The following is a 20,811-nucleotide window of genomic DNA, read 5'->3' as shown; positions in this document are numbered from 1 at the left end:
ACTGATGCTTGTACTGAAGCCCTGTTTCCCAGGAAGTGCCTGGACATCACCTGATGATGGGGGGTAGAGAATAAATCTTGTGTTTTCCTTTGCTTCCACACACAGCTTTGCTTTGTTAAATTGCTTTTATCTTGACCTATTAGGTTTTTTGCAGCTTACTTTCAATCCCCCACTCTGCTGAGAAGGGAAGGGATGAAGTGGCTTGGTGGGCACCTGGAGTCCAGCCAAAGGTCAACCAACAAAAACAGTGGTTCAGACCGCTGGTTGTGTTTCAGAGTGGATTTTATTTGGTGTACCTGCATTTTTTAAAAGATATATTTATCTATTCTATAGTGTTTAATTATTATAACATTTGTCAGTGTGTTTTTCCAGGGCTTAAAGTACTCTTTATTTATTTAGGTGGAAGTTCGGAAGGTTCACTGAAGAATCGCTCAGCATTCTGTAGTGACAAGCTGGATGAATACCTGGAAAATGAAGGGAAATTAATGGAAACAAGTATGGGGTTCTCTTCTAACGCTCCCACTTCTCCTGTGGTGTATCAGCTTCCCACTAAGAGCACTAGCTATGTGCGAACACTCGACAGTGTTTTAAAGAAGCAGTCCACTGTAATTCCATCAACATCTTTCACGTTCAAGCCTGTTCCTCCATCATCTACCTCTAGGAGGACAAAGACTCAAACCAGACAGACATCTACGAGAGTAAGGTCATCTTACAAGCCTATTCTGCCTTCACCTTTTCCTGCAAAGCAGAAACAGAACTCATCAGTGTCAGGGGAAAAGGCTTCTAAGTCTGCTAGCAGTTTGAGTAACCAGGCAGATGGTTTTGTGCTGCCAGCTGCGGATGAAAGTACATTTCCAAAACAGATTAGTTTGCGTCAAGCACCACAACATCAACAAGCAGCTCGTCCACCAGGTTTGTCTAAATCTCAAGTGAAGTTAATGGACTTGGAAGACTGTGCTCTCTGGGATGGGAAACCACGTACCTATATTACAGAAGAGCGAGCAGACATCTCTTTGGCAACCCTGCTTACAGCTCAGGTAGATCTGTAATTGTTTCTTTCCTTTCTGTACTGTTGCTTTTTTTAATCTGCCCATTTACTGGTGTTGCATAGACATGCAGAAAAATAAGACTGAAGCTGCTAAGGAGCGTGACAAAGCATGAGGTTACTTTGTGGTGTAGTCTTGACATGAAAGTTGAGGAGTGCTGACTTAGCAGTACGTGAAAATACTAATTGTGATAATAGCATGGTGATACAAATGATGAATAATTTGAGTTCTCTAAAATTTTCACCATTAAAAATTCTGTTAATACAGTTGTTCAGTAACTCCGTTTCCTTGCTCTTTGTCACTTTTATTTTTTCAGTGGAGCTAACTGCAAGACAATCATGGTCATGTAACTTGGTTGTCACATGATAACTTCTTTTGCTTTTTCCCCATCTTACTTATTACCAAGATGGTTTTGCTGTTTCAGATTGACTCTCAGAAGACTTCAGATTCAAACTCCCCTCTGTTTTGGGGGGTTTTCTTAGGTATAGATGCCAAATTTTCTATGTAAACAGTGTAGTTGGAAGGGTTATTCTAAGTGAAGTTTGAATAGCATTTTGCATATGCTTGATTTAATTTTAGTAAAGTATGCCTCCTACTAAAATTTGAGGTTTCTGTTTCTTTAAAACCTTTTTTTAGGCGTCTCTTAAAAACAAACCCATCCACAAAATAATAAGACGACGAGCACCTCCTTGCAATAATGATTTCTGTCGACTGGGCTGTGTATGTGCCAGTCTAGCGCTGGAGAAACGTCAGCCTACCCACTGCCGCAGGCCAGACTGTATGTTTGGTTGTACTTGCTTGAAGAGAAGAGTCTTGCTGGTGAAGGGAGGATCAAAACATAAGAAAATGATGAAAAAGGCTGTACGTGGAAATCTTGTGCTGTATGGATCACAAGGACAACAGCAAGAGGATGAAGATGTGGAAGAAGAGGGTAATGGGGAAGAAGAAGAGCTGAAGCAGAAAGATAAGAAGAGGAGAAAAAGAGTAGAATACAGTGAGTATTGGTGGGAAATATATATATGCTTTTATATAACTGACAAGCAGGAAATAACACTTTTTTTTTTTTTTTTTAATTCTTACTTACCTGGTCAGCATTTTGGGCACTATGTAGTTGTTTATTGCAATTAAATAGCTGGAGTTTCTTTTTGGTAATTTAAGCTCTTGCTCAAATCTCCAAATATATCTAAAGACTATGAATATGAGATAATTACTGCTATCACTGTTGGCAGTATTCATTGTGATAAGGCTGTTATCTTTCCCTGTTACCAGGTGAGTATCTAGAGCTGTATTTTCAGTTGCCATATATAGCTACATAGTTCATTGGCTTCATTGAAAATACAGTGATTTATGGTTGTTTCAGACCTGGCCTAAGGAATGCTCAGGAAACAAATTGGTAGAAATTGTCTGCGAATTTATATTTTTGTTTTATTGCTAGTATTACCTTTAGCAAATGCTGAAAGTGAGCATAGTGTTCTCTGGTGTTCTCCCAGAATAAAATATTTTGTCCAAAGAGCTGTGGTATACAAGTCTAGGGGTTTTTTTTGTGTTTTGTAATTTTTCAGTATACAGCATCAGTGAAGGTCACTAATTTTCAGTGCCTTTGTGTATCTGCTATCACAGTTCAAGTGAGCAATGATTAGTGTAGAATCATTTGATTATCATTTCCTCTTTCTTGTGGACAAATCCGAGTCACTTTTGGCTATAATTTGAGGCAAGAAAAACAACCAGTAGTATGTCTGGCAGTATGAACTAGTGATTGCTGCATGGCTGGATCTCAAGCTCAAACAAAAAATTCTGATACTGTGGTTTTAGATGAAGGTTCATTTGTAAGTTATGTTTGGTTTTATTCTTTTTTTCAGCTATCTGTGACTCAGAACCAGAACAACCTGTTAGGAATTGTCCATTGTGGGTGAAAGTAGAAGGTGAAATAGATCCAGAGCCAATTTACGTCCCAACACCATCTGTTATCGAACCAGTTAAATCTACGGTACTGCCCAACCCAGAGGTCTCGCTCTCTAGTAAGAACAGATCTTCCAGTGGAATAAAACCAGGCAGAGTGTATACTCCTAAACCCAATCCAGTGGTAAGAGAGGAAGAGATGCATGTTTTTCTTTGTATTGAAAATTAAAACAAAATGCTATCAAAAACTTCTGTGCTAGGTAATTTTAGAGAAATTTGAGGTGAAAGCCTGACTGCCCATAAGTATGTTGATAAGCAAGAATTAATTGATTGCATATAAATCTTTAACTATGTCCATTTATGTTGAGAATTTACTGTAGCAATATGCAGATGGTGAAAGGTGATTATAATTCACTAATAACCTCATTTAAAAATGCAGTAATATATGGTATTTTTGTCAAAATGACTGCTAGTCCTGTAATGTGTATGTGAGTTATTAGCTACATAGTGTAGCCTTCTAAGTAATTATTACTTGCAAAAGAAGTTGGGATACAGACACACAGTGTTCAGTGAAGTTCTGGGTATTTTTTCTGTTCTTTCTTGTGGTTTCACTGCCGATGTTGGAAGAATCTATCTTTGCCTCTCCCCTCACTTTAGTATCTAACAAAAGCAACAACAGCAGTATAGTTTAGTTACATCTGAAGGACAGAGGTATCAGAGTTGCTATATAATATATACCAGATAGTGTTGCAAATACATGACATGATTTCTTTCCCCACTTAAAAGAATACCTGAATGGGTTTGAGTTTTTTGGGGTGGTGTAGTAGACTGGGTTATGTGATACTAAGGCGGCAGATTTAGCTTTAAATGCTAGACTTTTCTAGCAAAGTTGTTTTTTGAATATACTGTGCATCTAGAATGGAGAGGTGTAGGTTTGTTTGGTTTGTTTTTTTTTTTTTAGATTCGAGAGGAGGACAAGGATCCTGTCTACTTGTACTTTGAAAGTTTGATGACGTGTGCAAGGGTGCGAGTATATGAATACAAAAGAGAGGAGAAAAAGCAGCAAAAAGACAAAAGTGATTCACAGAGTTGTAGTGTAAAGGTAAGAAGTCACACTGTTACTAGCATGTATCATAAAACAGGCAAAAATATTGAAAATGTTGAAGTAATTATTTCCCCAGAAACTCCTACATGACACAAGGGCTAAACTTGCATTTGGTAGTGGTAGGGCTGTGGATCCCAGAGCCTACTACCAGTGCTAGTAGACTTATCCTGTTACTGTGACATACATTATCTTGTATGGAAAGGAAATTCCTGGCTGCCAAGTGCACTGTCACATAAGGCTTTAATGTGCGCTGTTAAAAGAGCTGTTCTAAGACTGTAATGTTGTCAAACACAGCATATGTTTTATGATTCAGGGTGAATTAGTTAATTTTTTGATGTGACTTTTAGTGTGAAAGTGAGATATATAAGATGAATATTTTTCTTGCATTTCCTTCCTCCAGCAGGAGCGTGAACCGGAGCTTCAGCCCCCTCAGAAGCCAACCTGTGAGGTACACAAAGACACTAATAAAACAGGAGGTAAGAGCTGAGTCTTAAGTATAATTCAACCACTTTGTAAGTTACATGTTTTTGTGGGATTTTTAAGAAAAGTTACAGCTACTGATAAAAAGTCCATTTGCTGAGGGAGTTTTTACATTTGTCAATAAAAATCTAATGATGTGCTTACAGTTTCCTGTTTTCTTAAACAGCTGTGTATGTGTGGGTCACATGGGAGATATGAGCGTTAAAATGAGACATATACTGGAGGCATTGTGTCATCCACTAATGAAATATAGCTACCTTTTTGAGCTGATTTTTTTTTCACTGTTTAATGTATACAACAGCACACTCTACATTTAAGCATGGGAATGGAAAAATAATACAACTAGTTGAAAATGCTGGTGCATTGGTAGGTGAAATTAAATGGCCAGGACCCAGGGCTCAACATCCTTACAGTTTTGCAACAAGGGACATTTTATCTCTAATGACAACAAAAGGTCGTGCTTGTGTTTACCTTCTGCAAAACGCAGTTCTGCTAGCATCGTGTTTGCCCCTTGTGCTATTATAGGACAGTGGTCCTTTTCTGACTCCAAGAGAAAAGTGCCATCTCTTGAATAACCAGTGATGCCCTCTACTGTATGTTGGTGGTGTTTGTATTGAAACTACCCAGCTTTGTTTAGCTTGTGATTCAATGGAATACAACCTGACGTGGTATGGCTGCAGGGAATGAACCATGAGAAATAGTTACATTAGTTTTGCTGTGAGTTTTTGCTTGCTTGTGGAGCTCTGCAAGGGGAAGTGATGCTTTGAATAGTTCTTTTACTTGTTGCCCTGCAGATGAGCTGAGGCAAGGGTGGAGATGTGGGCAGAATGAAACTGTTTGACTATCCAGGTGATTAAAATATCATAGTATTGCAGAAACCTATTTCAATTCTTTCTCAGAGAAAAGCTGGTGTTCTTCCCGTAGTGAGGGGGACTCTTTCTCCACCTCCTATGTTCATCACACCCCTCAAGGTGAACCAACCAAACTTTTTGAGATTATCTCTGACTGCAACTTGGAGGAAGATCACAATAAGATCTTGACCATCTTATCACAGCATATCAACAGTAACGTGCCACAGTGCCTCAAAGTGGGTAGCTTCTTTATTGAATTGGCTTCGGAACACAAGGCCCAGGATGAGAACCACCCTCCTGTCAGCTCCTCCAGAGTGAAAATTTCAGTGCCGTCCTCCCAGGACAAGGATGAGAAGCCTGAGATACCTGTCTTGAAGACTCCTGATAGCGCAGTGTCGTCGTGCAGTAACTCAGAAAGTGTAAAGGTCATGCGGGCAGACCCAATGGACAAACTGCGGGAGAAGTTGCATTGGGGCAAAGGCTTGCCTTTTTATACAGGAGTTTCTCCTGCAGGAAAGCTGGTTGTCTACAAATGCAAAGCTAATATGAGCCCCTCAGGCTTGATTCAGGTGGGTCCCTCTGCCTTTACTGTGGACACTAGATGCAGTTTCATCCAGTATCCCAGAACTCCATGAAGGGAAGAACACTCTTTTATTTGTCTACCTAGTCTTTTGCCTGTCCAGACAAGAATTCTTAGTATCTGGTGGCATTCTTCCCTCTCCATAAACTTGTCCCTTAAGAAATCTGATTGGAATTCTGATGGTTTAGCTTGTCTTTTTTGCTATCTTGGTCTTGCTGACCCAAGTATGGAATCTTTCTCAAGATCTTTTTGGTGCTTTGAAAACCCTCTGAAGATGCATTTGACAGATAATACTTCTAAATGAGTGACTGATAGAGTCCACAAGAAGAACATTTTCTGAGGAAGTATACACTGGGACAAAACTTGAAAATGAAAATGTAAACGTTAAATTGCTTTTTGCTGCAGCTTACTGTTAATCTTCATTAATAGCCTGCATCCTCATTATAGAATTTATGTTTAACATCAGGAGAAATCATAATCCTAAATTCAAAGTGGGTCTTGCCCTGCAGTTCTGTTCTGTGTTGCCGACTTGGTGTTAAAAAGTGGTGGTAGGAACTCTAGGGCTAGGATGAAGATCTTTTCCTTCATAGGTATTTATGATTATAGTAAAATCACTTTCAGGGAAGGCATATGAATTAGAAAATGAGAGTAAAACATTTTCATGATACTTTGCAGATATGGCACTCTCAGAAAGAGAAGTGAGCAGAGAGAATAAATTTAGGAGGAGATTTCTTTTATAAATAGAAGTTGATCAATAGAAAGAGTCTGGACCTTATTTTGTAGTATGTTAAATATATTTGGCTTTTAGAAGGTATTATTGAACAACCTGAAACTAAAGTGCAACACTAACAAAACTTCCTGTTGTCCAGTACGCATAAAGCCTGACATTCAAAAAGATATTCTGTTTTTCTCCTCTGCAGTCAGTTACCACTACAACTTTGAATTTGAAGTTAGTCAGCTCATCATATTTAAATTTCAGTATCAAATGACAGTATGGATAAGAAAAAAAAGCTGATAAAGCTTTTACAAGCTCTTCAGAGTTTTGTCTCAATGTATATATCATCAGTATTTTTCTTTTGTGATGCTAGGACTTAATTAGGTTTGAGAATTTTATCCAAAATTGTCCTTGAATTCGGGAACCCGTTTTTATTCAGGACTGTATCATAAGTAAGGGACAGGAAAAACAGATTCTAGCTTCACTCTATCTAATTTCACTGATTTCACGTTTCTTGGACTCTGTAGGTTTATGTGAGAGTCTGAGTAGCATTTAAATTCTGTTTTACAAAGACATAACAAGAGTTTGAAGTTCTCCCGGGCAGTAAAGAAATGAGGAATTCCCATTCTGAATTGCAATGTTTTTTTGAAAAGACATTTAGAAGTCCCATGGAGTGAAACACCTCTCCAGAAGTGGTGAATTAGCGTTCTTTTCACAAAATTTCCCTTTTCCACTTTTTTCAGGTTAATGATAAAAGGTATCCTCAGGCCAAACTGCTTTTGGGACAGATGGGGGCATTGCATCCTGCCAATCGGCTAGCAGCTTATATCACAGGCAGGCTGCAGCCCACAGTACTTGATATCGCTGCCCTCAGTACTGTGATCTCCAAGGTAGCATCCAGTGCTAAAACACCTGCTTCTGGGACACCATCAGTCCAGGGCCCCACAACATCAACTCCTAAAACTACATCTTCCACCAGCACTACTTCAACCCCCACTGTGACGACTCTGAAAACCCATGTCCCAGCACAGAGACAGATAGGTAGGTTGGAACTTATTACTGTGTTTTAAATTGCGTGAAGCTGAAGTACAGAGTGAGTGTACGGCATTAATGTTGATTTCTATGCAACAGTGCATACTGCCTTTGGCTGCATTGCCTACCTAAACTGCCTCTGCAGTAAATAACCTCTTTAAAGCAGAAAGTTTGATTTGACTTCAGGGTAAGATTACAGATGTTGACTGTTAGTTGTTTTATTATTGCTACTAGAGCGTGTTTTCAAGAGACAAAAAAGAGTGGATGGAGACATGCTAAATGTTAATTTGGATTTTTGTTTGGGTAGTTTTGTTACTATCATTTTTAATTGTGTTTCGTCAAAACACAGATTTAACTTAAAGTAGAGTATCGCTCTAATACGTGGTTCTTTGCTGTTAGATTTTCTGCTGATGTTTCATTCATAATTCTTGTGACCACCAAAGATATGTGAAGCCGCAGTGAAAGACAAGATGGTCCAAATCTGGATTAGCAAAACAACAAGTGTGCAGCCAATAACCACGCCAGCCTCTAATCTCATTGGATTTCACAAGCTAAACAGAGTCGGATTTAGTCAGCACCTTGAGTTTGGGGGGATAAAAAAAAAAAAAAAAGCATTGGAAGATGCATGGTGTACTTGTATCTGAGTTGATACTGAAATGGTTACTTCAGGATGGCAAGAGGAAGTTGGGCAACTTCCTCAAAAAAATCTAGTCCCCACCCACATATTCCCACACTTTAAATGAAGATTTGAAGAAGCTTTGCAAGAGAAAAGGATGTTACCTGTGTCCTGGCTAAACTGTAGTTTCTGAGTGATTATTTTGTTTCTTTCTGTCTAAATTTTCATTGCCACATCAATGGTTGTGTTGTTTTTCTTGTCCTGTAATAAAACTTGTTGTTTTCTGTGTTTATGCAATACGAAAGACTACATTTCATTGATGGGTGAAGTCATTGATGCATATATGATTTAAGTGTTTTGGCACAGTCTGGGTTAAAAATGGTATATGCATAAATAACTACAATGTTTAAGTTGGGCTTGCTACATAATCTATGTGCTGTTGTACTTATCTGTAGACATCTAGTGGTGTAGATGCAGTGGTCTGATCCCTTGGAGACCAAGGGATGAGATAAAGGATCTTCCCACCAGGCATTACTTTCCACTAATTATTTTCCATTAAGTCCTCAGTTGCATGAATGTCACTGCAATTAGAAGGGAACATGGCAAACTCTATCACCCTCCTGTCACTTTCCTCCATACCTGTGTAAGATGAATACAGTAGAAGGGGGATGAAAATCAAGAAGCGTTAAAAACGGGAAGACCACACAAGCTGTTACAGGAAGAATTTGAGGTTTAGAAGACAGTTCAAGGTCATTATTTCACTTAGGTGTTTGTTCTCCTTTACTGTAGTTAAAATTGTCCATAGTTTCACAATGAAGAACAATCCTTCAAGACCTGATTCTTTTGCATGTCCAGGAAGAAATGCAATAAAAAGCTACAGAAGTTGAATAAGGCAGATATATTTCCAACATGTAAGGCATATTCAGGACTGCCATAATGGTTTCAATTTAATTATAAGGTACAAAGAAACTGGAGGCTCAAATTCATGCTGAAATTACAATTGTAGCACCTCGTGAAAGGCAAAGAGGAAATCTATTAAAATTTTGACCTGCAAGTTTTTATTTGCAGCTGCCCGACCCTCACCTGGTGGTGTGTTTGCCCAGTTTGTGATAAACAAAGCGGGAACTCTACAGCAGAAGATTCCTGGAGTGAGCGCACGCCAGCCTGCGTCAGGGCCACGGTTGCTCAATATCAAGCCTGCACCAATCAAGGTTGCTCCTGTTGTTCCTTCAACACCGTCTCCAGCTCAGTGCATAGTCTCTCCTGGGGTCACTACAGCCACCACCACTTCTCCAGTTACTATGGAAAGTACCAGCATAGCAGCATCTACTGTGACCACTCCTAGCCAGACAAAAGCTAGTGAACCTGCCTGCTCTCCTGCAATTACAGTCACAGCTGCTCCTGCAACACCTGGAATCAACACCTGTACTACTCCCTCATCCACCACTTCTACTGCTACTGTAAACATAACAACAACAGGGATTGTTGCAGCAGTAGCAACTACGTCGTTCCCTAAAACTGTAGTGACACCACCAACTATTACTTGTCCTGTTGTCACAACATCCACTTCTACAGTTGTACTAACAACAGCTGCAGCAGCTACACCTGTGGTGACCACACTAACTTCCTCTGCTGTCTCTGTTCCGATGATACTATCAGGAGTTAATTCAAGTCCTCCACAGAATCCAAAAAGAGGTAATGCCTAGGTGCTTTGGGTTATTACTGCAAACACTTCGTTTTCTAGTTCTGCCTCTTTCATAGCTGTAATACAGTCTGCAACTGGACTAAATTTATATATGGATTCACTTGTCTCACCACTCTTTCCAAAACAGGATAAGAAATAAAATCCCTTACATTGTTTTTTTGCATTCCAGCCTGAGCTGGTAGACAAGGGAAAAAAATGTAAGTATCTGGTCAGTGACTGCTCTGAAGTGAGCTGAAAGTCTCACATTCATTGCTTGGCCCATAGAAATGTATAGCAGAGTTATGACTGCTAGAAATTCATGGTTGGCATTGAGTCCAAGATGTAGGTATGGAATTATTCTCCTGTGTCATGACTGAGAAATGTTAGTGGAAGTACATGGGAAAAAAAAAAAACCTGTTCTGGTGTGTTTGGTTCTATGTATTCTGCGAATAAAGAAAAAAGTGCTTTCAAACAAATTTAAAAGAGACCCAGGTGTCAAATATTAGTGCTAGTATTTAGTGAGATCAGTGCTGATTTGTTGGCTGCTCTCTTTAACTGATTTTTGTACAACCTTTTAAATGTTTCAGAAGATGCTACTCCACAAGCTGCAAGTAATACTCCCCCAAAGGTATCTCCTGGAACAGACAAACGTGTCGGACCTCGATTGTTGCTGATCCCAGTGCATCAGACACCTTCTGCTTTGCGGCCGCTAAACAACACGCAGCTTGCGCAGAGGCAGAGGATGGTCCTTCAGCCTCTCAGGAGCCCTGGTGCTGTGAACCTGTTCAGACACCCTAATGGGCAGATCATTCAGCTTGTTCCCCTGCAGCAGGTTCGAACTGCAGGTGCCCAGCCCAGTGTGCAACCAGTGATGCTCCGCAATCCAGGTACAAATCCAGTGTTTCTTTCTTTCTTGACTGGTGTGTTACTTGGAAATGTAGTAAATGCCTCTGTGATGCTCCTTTCCCCTGCTGGAAGTAATTGAACAGAGTTTAATTTGGTTCTGCCTGAGTAGTTGAAGAACACAGTGTAATTATTCAGATGCAATACAATTTAAATACCATGCGTCTAAAATGCAGCAAGTGCAGTTAATAGCTAACTCACCAACATTTAGGAGTTGTGTGCAGCAAGTAAAAGGGTCTCTGTGTGTGTATGGCAATGGAGTCACTGTACTGTCACAACTTGAAAGAAACTGTTGATCTGGTGATTCAAAAATAATTCTTGTTGGAGATTCTCTTAAAAAGAATGAGCTGTTACCCATGTTTCACTGAATGTACTGCTCTGCTTTTGTTAGGTTTCCAGGTTTGTTAGCATGTTTACAGAAGATACTCAGATGAAATGTGAAACTACAGTACAAAATTGCCAGAGTTTTTTCCTCCTTAAGAGTGTGAGAAGAGAAATAAGTGTGATTTTCAGCTGTTTCTCTGGTACACAGTTGAAGGCAGGGTTGGAGGAGTTAGAAATTGCAGGTATCTGACAGAAAATAGGTAGAATGCCTATTGAGCATGCTATTGTATGTATTTGTAAGTTATAAACAAAATGCACTTTAAATGCATGTTTACAGTAGGACTTTTTTTTCTGTTCTCCCTTTATCAAAAAGCATCTTGAAGAAAGGGAGATAGAGTGGTGTGGAAGGGAGAGGTGAGAGCAAGCACAGCAGATAAAACTGGAGAGAAGAGAAAATAATGCTGTGCCTTAGTTGAGGTTTGAGCATGAGATTTAGCAAAGAATCAGTCAAAAAGTTCATTTAATTCCTTTCTGATTCGGGGCTTTTGCTGAAACTACTTGCCCATGGTAGTATTTTTTTACTTCTTGTTTTATGGAGTATTGAAATGGTGCAGAAGAGTTCATTAAGGTGAAAAAGATTGTGTAATTTTGACACAGTTTTTCCATGTAGAAGTCTTTTTCTGGGGGGGGAGGAGGGAAGATTTTAGTTTTTTTCTTTTTTTTTTTACAAAATCTCTCTTTCCCTGTTTTGCAATAAATGGGAAAGTAAAATGCAGAGAACTTTCAATGCAGTGCCTTTTCTGATTAAAAAGCTTAACGATAAAGCTTACAATTAAGTCTGGTCATTTTAGAGTGGCCACCTCATGTGTTTTGCTGTGATGCTCCTTAAAAAATTTCAAGTTTATATCTCTCTATGCAGGACCAACTCCTTCACTGAGAACTTGTGATCAAATAGCTGATTACACTGTGATCCTTGAGAACGCTGTCTGCTTCTAGTACAGCATCAAATACTAAAACTGAAAGAAAAAAGTTTATTTGAGAAAGTATGAGTTGCTGTTTTGTTTCCCTCACAGGATCTGTTGTAGGAATCCGGTTGCCTGCACCTTCTAAGCCTCCTGAGTCACCTGTGTCTCCCACTTCCTCTGTGTCTTCCACTTCTCATGCCACAAATTCAGCTGTACAAACTACAGTACCCAAGTTATCCCCTCCATCTAACCCAGCCACTCAAACATCTTCTCTTCTTCCTTCAGTAACAAGTTTTGTGTCACAGGCAGGCACTCTGACTCTGAGGATCTCTTCCTCTGCTGCTAGCAACATCACAAATCAAACAGCCTCTGAGTCAAAAGTAACCTGCAGCTCAGGTGGTCTGCCAGCTACCACCGCTAATTTCATACCTTTACAGTCTGGTAGTTTTGCTTTACTTCAGCTCCCAGGACAGAAGACTGTGCCAAACTCCATTCTTCACCATTTTGCATCTCTTCAGAGGAAGAGGAATTACAGGAAAATATGCAAGAAGGAGGATTCGAGTGCTGCTCAGCAGAAGGAGAATGAGAAGGCCCCACACTCAGATGGCACTGAAGTTTCAGAGTCTGAGGTCACAGTTTCAGATGGGAAACAAGAAGAAACTGAGTCTATTAACCAGTTAAATACTGCTGAAGAGTCAGCATCTGGCACAGTCACACCTAGTGGTGATAGAAATTCCACTGCATTAGGGGTAGTGGAGAACTCAAAGGTGCTAGAGAGTTCTTGTGATAATAGCTTTTCTTCTCAGCATGATGTTTCTGCAGATGTTGTATCATCTGACCATTCGTACATCAGTGAGAAACCAAATGGTGAAGAAGAAAAAGGGTCATCTGAGGAGAAAGAGGATTCTGTCAGTTCTGAAACTGCAGTGGAGGCTGTTTCAATTAATTCTGAAACTCTTTGTGGGTCATCAGATCAGACTTCAGTTGCTCCTCTGGATAATGCACATCCACAGAGTCTTGAGAATCGGGAAACTGCCCTGTTGAAGAACCATGAGCATGAACAAATAAATGCTGAACAGGAAGAGAAACCAGTAAAAGAGCAGGAAGGAAATGCACAGACACAGATGAAGGAAGGCAAGAAAGCAAATTCTGGGCAGTCACAGAGTCAACCAGAGCAAGATACACAGCTGGAGAACAAGGACAAACAAAGAGGGACTGAACTGTCTCAGAACAAACAAAAATGCCAGGATGAAGCTGCACAACCAGATACGGAAAGGAAGGAGTACAAGGGCTCTACAAAAGCAGAAAGCACAGGAGAGAAAACAGGAAGTAAGTCTGAATTCAGTTCTGCAAAAGAGCAGGATAACACTTCAGGAGAAGAACATACAGTCAATACTGAGGAAGCCAAAGGAAACCTAGGTAGGCAGGAAGGCAGTAACAACAAAGAACAAAAGGCTTTTAATTCTCCAGAAGAAATAAAAACGGGTCATGATATTGTAACACATGTCAACAGTTCTTGGAGCAAAATATCTAGCATTGTACCCCCTTTAGAAAACAGAAGTGAGGTGGGTAACAGAGCTGATACATCAGAGGAAAGTGACTTCGTGACGCCACCAGAACAGAGGGCACACAGAAAGGGTTACATGCCCACCATTGATATAACTGCTGATGACATGGAAGAGGATGAGGAGGAAGATGAAGAGGAGGAAGAAGATGATGAAAAAACTGATGATTCTGCTGATGAGATGCTGGATGGTGCTTCTGACTTCCCAAGTGAAGAGGAAATAGATGTTGAAAAAGTGGTAAGCATTTAACTATTTATGAAAGGATTTTTTTTTTTTTTAATTGACCGACTAACATGTAATAACCCATGGATTTCAAAGGGTGTGATGTTTGTGTTTTGGACTTCAGTTTCTTTAGAAACTCTAAATCGGGGTTCCAAGTGGGAATGTCTTTTATTTCTTCTAAGTTGCATGCTTTTTTATAAGTGGCAGTGTAGTGACCTTTTAGAAATTTTAGAATTTTTCAGATAACAGGAGTTATATGAGCAATCTGTAATAGAACTGTTGCAGGTTGTCTTCCTCCAGTATTTACTCAAGTAACTTGGTTCCTTGTAATATGACTTATGATCCAAAAATGTAGCGGGTGATCTAGTATTTCTGTTATTTTAAGCTGCTTCCCTCTACTTAGTTTTTGTAGCCTTAGTTAACATTTATTTCTGGAAGGAATATTTGAATCCCTCCTTAAGTTCCTTTTGAAATTTAGTAATACATTTAAATAGTATATGGAAGCTGTCATTCCCTATTTGATAGAAAACAAATTACTCCAAAAGTCAGAGATTAAGGTAAAGCTTTGTGGTTAGTGTAGTTAAGATACATTTATGTTTTAATGCTCATAGAATTTCCGTCAAATTTAACAAAAAAAAATTCAAATGAAGCAATCCAGTGGTAACTCCTTAATACATTTTTTATATATCACTGTATGACTTAAAAAGTGCATTATTACTTATAATTTATCAAGTTGTGGTTTTGTAAGTCAGTCAAATGGACATAATAAATAAGATAACCCTTTTTTGGGATGAAATACAAATGGAGTGAGAAAGCTGAAACTTAAATAACTCAAGTAACAGAAAAAGAGGACAGATTATGTTAGTTTCTTCAGGAATTTGAAAGTATAGAATTCTTTTAGCCCTTTTGTGTTATTGTAGTCCTCTTGCAGTTGAAAATCTAATTAGAGTTCTTTGTCTTCTAACCACACAGCTGGTACAAACAGGTCCAGAAGATTCCTAAAACACCTGGGCAATAACTTGGTACAGGTACTACAGGAGCCAGCTGGGAAAGGTGCCCTCCTCCCTTGATCCCTTACTCTAGAGTGCAGTGGCAATTGGTGGTCATCTTGGCCACAGAAGCCGTGAAACAATCAAGTTTAAAATCTTTCATGACAGGAGGAAAAGTGCTAGCAAAACTTCAACCCCGGGTATGAGGAGAGCAGACTTCAGGCTGCTCAGGCAACAAGTTAGTAAGGCCCCCAAGGAAAATGCTTTTGAAGGTGCTAGAGTCCATCGGTGCTGATCACTTTTTAAGTATCACCTCCTAAGAGCACACGATCAGGCAATTCCAAAATCCAAAGTCAGGAAGACAACGCAGAAGGTCAGTTTGGTTAAGCAGGTATCTTCTGGAGCTAAGGTGAAAAAAGAAAGGTGTGGCCAGGGTAGACAAGGTCAGGTGACATGTGAAGACTACAGGGGTGTTGCTCACCACTGCAGGGAGAAAATCTTTGCAACCGTAGATCAACTGGAGTTGAAGCTGGGCAGTACTGTGGGGGACAATAAACAGTTTTTTAAATATGCTGATGGCAGAAGGCAGACCATAAATAACATTGGCCCGTTACAGGATGAGAATGGTCACCTCACAAACAGGGACATAGACAAGGCAGAGGTGTTTGATGTTTTCTTTGTTTACAATACTGATGATGAGCCCCAGAACCCTGAGCTGGGTGACCGTGACTGCAAGAATGTTAAACTCCCTGCCAACCTTGAACTTGTGCAGGATTTGCTGCTCCAGTTGGATCCCTGTAAGTCTATGGGGTCTGATGGGATTCATTTGAGGGTACTCAGAGAGCTGGCTGATGCCATCACAAGACCTCTTTCAATGTTTTTTTGAATGGTCTTGGGAATATAGAGAGGTCCCAGTCAACTGGAAGCTGGCAAACGTTGTTGCAGTTTTTAAGAAGGGCAGGAGGAGTGACCCTGGTTACCACAGGCCTGTCAGTATCACTTCAGTGACTGGTAAAATTATGGAGAAGATTATTTAGGGAATTACTGAAAAACACTCAAGAGGCAATGCTGTAATCAGTCAGAACCAGCATGGCTTCATGAGAGGAAAAGCCTGCTTATCAAAGCTGATTTTCTTCTATGACAAAGTTACCCACCTACTTGACCAAGGAAAGCCAGTTGGTGTAATCTGTGTGGATTTCAGTAAAGCTTTTGATACTGTCTCTCACAGGATCCTTCTGGACAAAATGTGCAGCACATTATCCACAATATCCACACAGCTGGATAAACACATCATGCAGTGGGTGAGCACTTGGCTCACGGGTCAAGCACAGAGAGTAACAGTGAATGGGGGAACATCAGACTGGTGACCTGTTGCTAGTGGGGTTCTGCAGGGTTCCATTTTGGGCTCTGTGCTTTTCAACATCTTCATAAATTACTTGGATGCAGGACTTGAAGGCATAGGAAGTAAGTTTGCCAAGGACATTAAATTGGGAGTAGCTGTTGACTCCCTCAAAGGTAGAGGGGCCCTGCAGAGAGACCTCGACAATCAGAGGACTGGGCAATCACTAACCATTGGAAGTGCAACAAGGGAAAGTGCTGGATTCTGCATCTGGGGTGGGGCAACCCTGGATGTTCGTACAGGCTGGGGAATGAGATGCTGGAAAGCAGTGCTGTGGAAAGGGACCTGGGGGCCTTGGTTGATGGCAAGTTGAATCTGAGTCAGCAGTGCCCTGGCAGCCAGGAGGGCCAACTGTGTCCTGGGGGGCATCAGGCAAAGCATCACCAGCCAGTCAAGGGAGGGGACTGTCCTGCTCTGCTCTGCACTGGTACAGCCTCACCTTGAATATCGTGTGTAGTTTTGGGCACTGCAATGTAAGAAAGGTATTAAGCTCTTGGAGAGCATCCAAAGGAAGGCAAGAGAGATGGTGAAAGGTCTGTAGGGGAAGCCGTATGAGGAGCAGCTGAGATCACTTGGTCTGTTCATTCTAGAGAAGAGGAGACTGAGGGGAGACGTCATTGCAGTCTACAACTCCTTGTGAGGGGAAGAGTGGGGGCAGGCACTGATCTCTTCTCTGTGGTGACCAGTGAAAGGACTTGATGAAATGGCGTAAAGCTGTGTCAGGGGAGGTTTAGGTTGGATGTTAGGAAAATGTTCTTCACTCAGAATGTGGTCGTGCACTGGAACAGGCTCCCCATGGAAGTGGTCACAGTACCAAGCCTGAGAGAGTTCAAGATGCATTTGGACAATACTCTCAGACACATGTAGTTGTTGATAAACCAACAATAATATTTAGGTCACGGAGTAGTCTTTTATCAAGGTTAATGTTTTAAAACTGTATTTTCTTCTGTCCTGCAAAAGGATGATGAAACAAAAAAGTAATTATTAGAGATTGTAAGAAGTGTTTGTTTTGGAAGAAACTGACTGGGCAGGTTTTGACTAATAAGGTTTGGGAAGCCATCTAAAGGTATGTCTTCACCACAAGCTCACACAAACACAAGTAAGCTAGCCTTGGTTATAGAGCAGTAAAGCTGAGGAATGAAATCTCAAAGGACTGTAAAAACCTATCTGGAATTTGGGTTTGTTAGTCTGTACTACCTGCAGGTTGAGTTAGCATGCCAATGCCTAATGGAGACTTCAGTTTTGAATCTCAATGTGTGTTATTTTTCACTGGGATGTACTCTTAGTGTAGTGCTTACAAGACAGGTGGAGCTACAATTGTTTGTCAGACTGGGTGAAGTCAGATCGTGTAAACAAGCTAGTAGAGAAAGTTTATTCCTTTCATTAAGCTAGTGGAAACATGGAAGCAGAGAGTACATGCATGTCCACTAAGAGTTTTGTTTAGTGGAAATACTTATGACAGCTCTTTCTCTACTAATTTGGAATGTGTTAGTTGCTCAGGAAATGGCCATTTAAAACCTCAGAAAACTGTGAGAAACTGTCAAGAGTCAGGATGATTGCAGTAGCTGTTACTTTCTTATTTAGTACATTATTCTACACTGGTTCTCATTGTAAAGACTTAATTGTTCTTAATTTTGTGTATTAGTGCCCTTTCTATTACCTACTTACCTTGTGCTGACTTGGAGTCTGACTTTAGAGACTCTTACAGTCTCCTCCTCTGCTCAACAGAAAGAGAGATGCTTCCTGAGATGGTATATTTGCCCTTTTGCTTCTCCTACCCTGAACTGCATCAAGAGAGGCTTAGGAGGGTTAATCATTCTGGATTTGGTAATATGAATAAACCTTCTGAGAGTATCTGTAGAAGCAAACTAATCGGTATCAGGACTTGTCGTCTGAACAAATTCAAGTGTGATGGTCGGGGAGATGATGTTAAACTCTTTAACCCCAAGGCATGATGATTGCACACGAAGTTCCTGTTGAGAAGGACTGCTTGGCCTGGGCTAAGTCACAGGCTGTGTCTCCTAATTGTTCACATGCGTTCTTGTTGGCCTAAGCCAAAACCACACCAGGGGTTGTTCTGGTATTTTAATGCAACAAATAAGAGTCCCTCAGTTTAGCGTACGAAACACAGTTTTTATGTCTGGCAAGTTACTGTATTTTAAGTGTTATTTAAAAGTGATTTTCCATCATTCTTGTTCTGAGGTGAACATTGAAATAATAAGGAACTATTATGAGTGATTATAAAATAGTGGTTTAATAAAAAGTGAAAGTGACATATTTTGTGGACAATCGAATTTCTAATAATCTCTTGCATGTTCTCAGCTTTTAGTCCAGAAATTACGCATTTGCTTGGGTAATGTCTAATGACATCGGTTGTCACTAATCTCCTTTCTCAGCACTGTCTCTGAGGATCCTCTACCATGAGGCAATTCGCTCTTTAGGAACCAGCAATGGGGGTTTGGGCTGCCAGGAACAGACAGAGAGGAATCAGAGGAGAGAGCTTAGAAATGCATAATGAAAAGCAGAGAGGGAAAAGAGCTGTCATTTCCATACTAACTTTAGAACTTCTTTTGTAGAGTGGGGTTGCTCCTCTTGTGTCTTCATTCCTTGGGGTATTTTGCCCTTAAAAGCTCAAAGGCATTTAAAAGCTATGTAACTACAGGAAGTAGTTTAGAAAGACTGAAAATGGTGTGGAAAAACTGGTGCTAGAAAGGTAGGGCTTCCACAAACATCTTCAAAAATTATGCTAGGCTGTGGATAGGGTTCAGCCTAGGACAGATTGGCAGTACTTACATAGGAATAGCTTTTCCTGATGTCAGAACTTAAGTGAAATTCTGCCAATCTTCATGATTCTGATACTTTTCCTGTTAGGGATTCAGGGGTAGAGAAAAAAGATTTACCAACCCAGAAGCATTTTTCCATTTGGGGTTAGATGTAAAAATGAAAAAACTTATTGTTTTGCATATATTCACAATTAGAGTGCGTAAACTTAAAGATGTGAAGTTCTTGGTGATCAGCAGTGTTTAATTCTTTTTTTGCCCATCTTTCATGAAAAAGTTGCCACATCTTGGGTTTTGAATACCATTTTTCTAATATGATAGCATGTAGAAAGTTCCAATTCTAGAAGAGCTCTAGCTGGATAATTACTATCATCCCTTCAATTAGCCCAGTGTAACTTATTAGCACTCAAAAGCTTTACCTTGACAGTGTTTCTGTGGTAAGCTAATTTTTCCTCGTTTTTTTTTTTTTTTTCCCCTTACTCTGGATTGTATCATCTTTTGAACTACCCTGCATGACCAACTTCCCTGCAGTGTAATGATACCCAAATGTATTTTAGACAGAGTAGTTCTGTTCACTGAAGAAAAACAGTATGCGTCTCTTGCATGTAGAGGTCACAGAAATTAATTTGTATAAAGTGGAAAAGCTTAGAGAAAGTATCAGAAGGCTTTCAGCATAAAGGTGGCTTTATGAATGACCCAGGAGAGCAAGTAGGATTGAGAAGTGCTCTTTGTATAAAGAAATAGATCTGTGTTGCCTTGTACCTCTTTTACGTGCAATATTTTCAATATAACGGCAAGTATCTGATCTGTGATTTAAACAGTATCTTTATTTGAATAGTTTTTGTTTAGCCAGTTTTTTTTAGAACGCTGGGTTAATGATACTTTTCGTTTTCTTGTCAGACTCTCAGGAGGATTAAAAAAGGCTGTGCAAGCAGCTATGCTACAGGTTTACGTCATTTGCTGTAGTTCTACAGAAGGTCTGTGTCTGGGAAATATTGCAATTTTGGTATCTTAGAATCACATAATCATTAAGGTTGGAAAAGACGTTCAGTATCACCGAGTCCAACCTTTGAGTGAATATCACCTTGCCAACTAGACCATGGCACCGAGTGTCACATCCCATTGTTCCTGGAACACCTCCAGGGATGGTGACTCTACCACTCCCCTGGGTAGCCCATTACAACACGTGACAAAACTTTCTATGAAGAAATTCTTCCCAATGTTCAACCTGAACCTCCCCTGGCTCAGCTGGAGGCCATTTCCTTTCATTTTGTCACTTGTTACCTGGGAGAAGGGACCTCTGTCTACAACCTCCTTTCAGGTAGTTGTAGACAGAGGTAAGGTCTCCCCTGGGCCTCCTTTTCTCCAGGCTAAACAACTTGGCTCTCTCAGCTGCTCCTCCTAAGACTTGTGCTCCAGATCCTTTATGAGGTTTGTTGCCCTTCTCTGGACATGCTCCAGCCCCTCAATGTCCTTTGCCTAGTGAGGGGCCCAAAAGTAGACACAGGATTTGAAGTGTGGCCTCACCAGTGCTGAGTGCGGGGAGATCATCACTGCCCTGGTCCTACTGGCCACACTATTCTTGATACAGGCCAGGATGCCATTGGCTTCCGTGGCCCCCTGGGCACGCTGCTGGCTCATGCTCAGCCACTTTGG

The 20,811-nt window shown here is 40.4% G+C and overlaps 1 protein-coding gene across 7 annotated transcripts in view; it reads left to right on the top strand.

Moving 5' to 3' along the window:
• The window catches only part of MGA (MAX dimerization protein MGA), a 61,733-nt gene that overhangs the window by 25,685 nt on the left and 15,237 nt on the right, over window positions 1–20,811 (top strand). For 5 of the 7 annotated variants that reach the window (XM_027881714.1, XM_027881713.1, XM_027881716.1 and 2 more), the window contains 10 exons: window positions 400–1,037; window positions 1,683–2,040; window positions 2,906–3,129; window positions 3,907–4,047; window positions 4,451–4,526; window positions 5,430–5,950; window positions 7,420–7,717; window positions 9,393–10,019; window positions 10,596–10,895; window positions 12,309–14,002. In XM_027881714.1, coding sequence (XP_027737515.1) covers window positions 400–1,037; window positions 1,683–2,040; window positions 2,906–3,129; window positions 3,907–4,047; window positions 4,451–4,526; window positions 5,430–5,950; window positions 7,420–7,717; window positions 9,393–10,019; window positions 10,596–10,895; window positions 12,309–14,002 — 4,877 coding nt within the window. The remainder of the gene's footprint in view (window positions 1–399; window positions 1,038–1,682; window positions 2,041–2,905; window positions 3,130–3,906; window positions 4,048–4,450; window positions 4,527–5,429; window positions 5,951–7,419; window positions 7,718–9,392; window positions 10,020–10,595; window positions 10,896–12,308; window positions 14,003–20,811) is intronic. The other 2 variants (XM_027881717.1, XM_027881720.1) reach the window with 2 other exon arrangements.

Source organism: Empidonax traillii, unplaced genomic scaffold (assembly GCF_003031625.1).
Source record: "Empidonax traillii isolate 1590-97213 ecotype Southwest subspecies unplaced genomic scaffold, ASM303162v1 scaffold93:size1158651, whole genome shotgun sequence".
NCBI classification, from domain to species: domain Eukaryota; kingdom Metazoa; phylum Chordata; class Aves; order Passeriformes; family Tyrannidae; genus Empidonax; species Empidonax traillii.
Note: the sequence above shows the minus strand (reverse complement) of the source record. Positions and strands in the feature narration are given on the sequence as shown.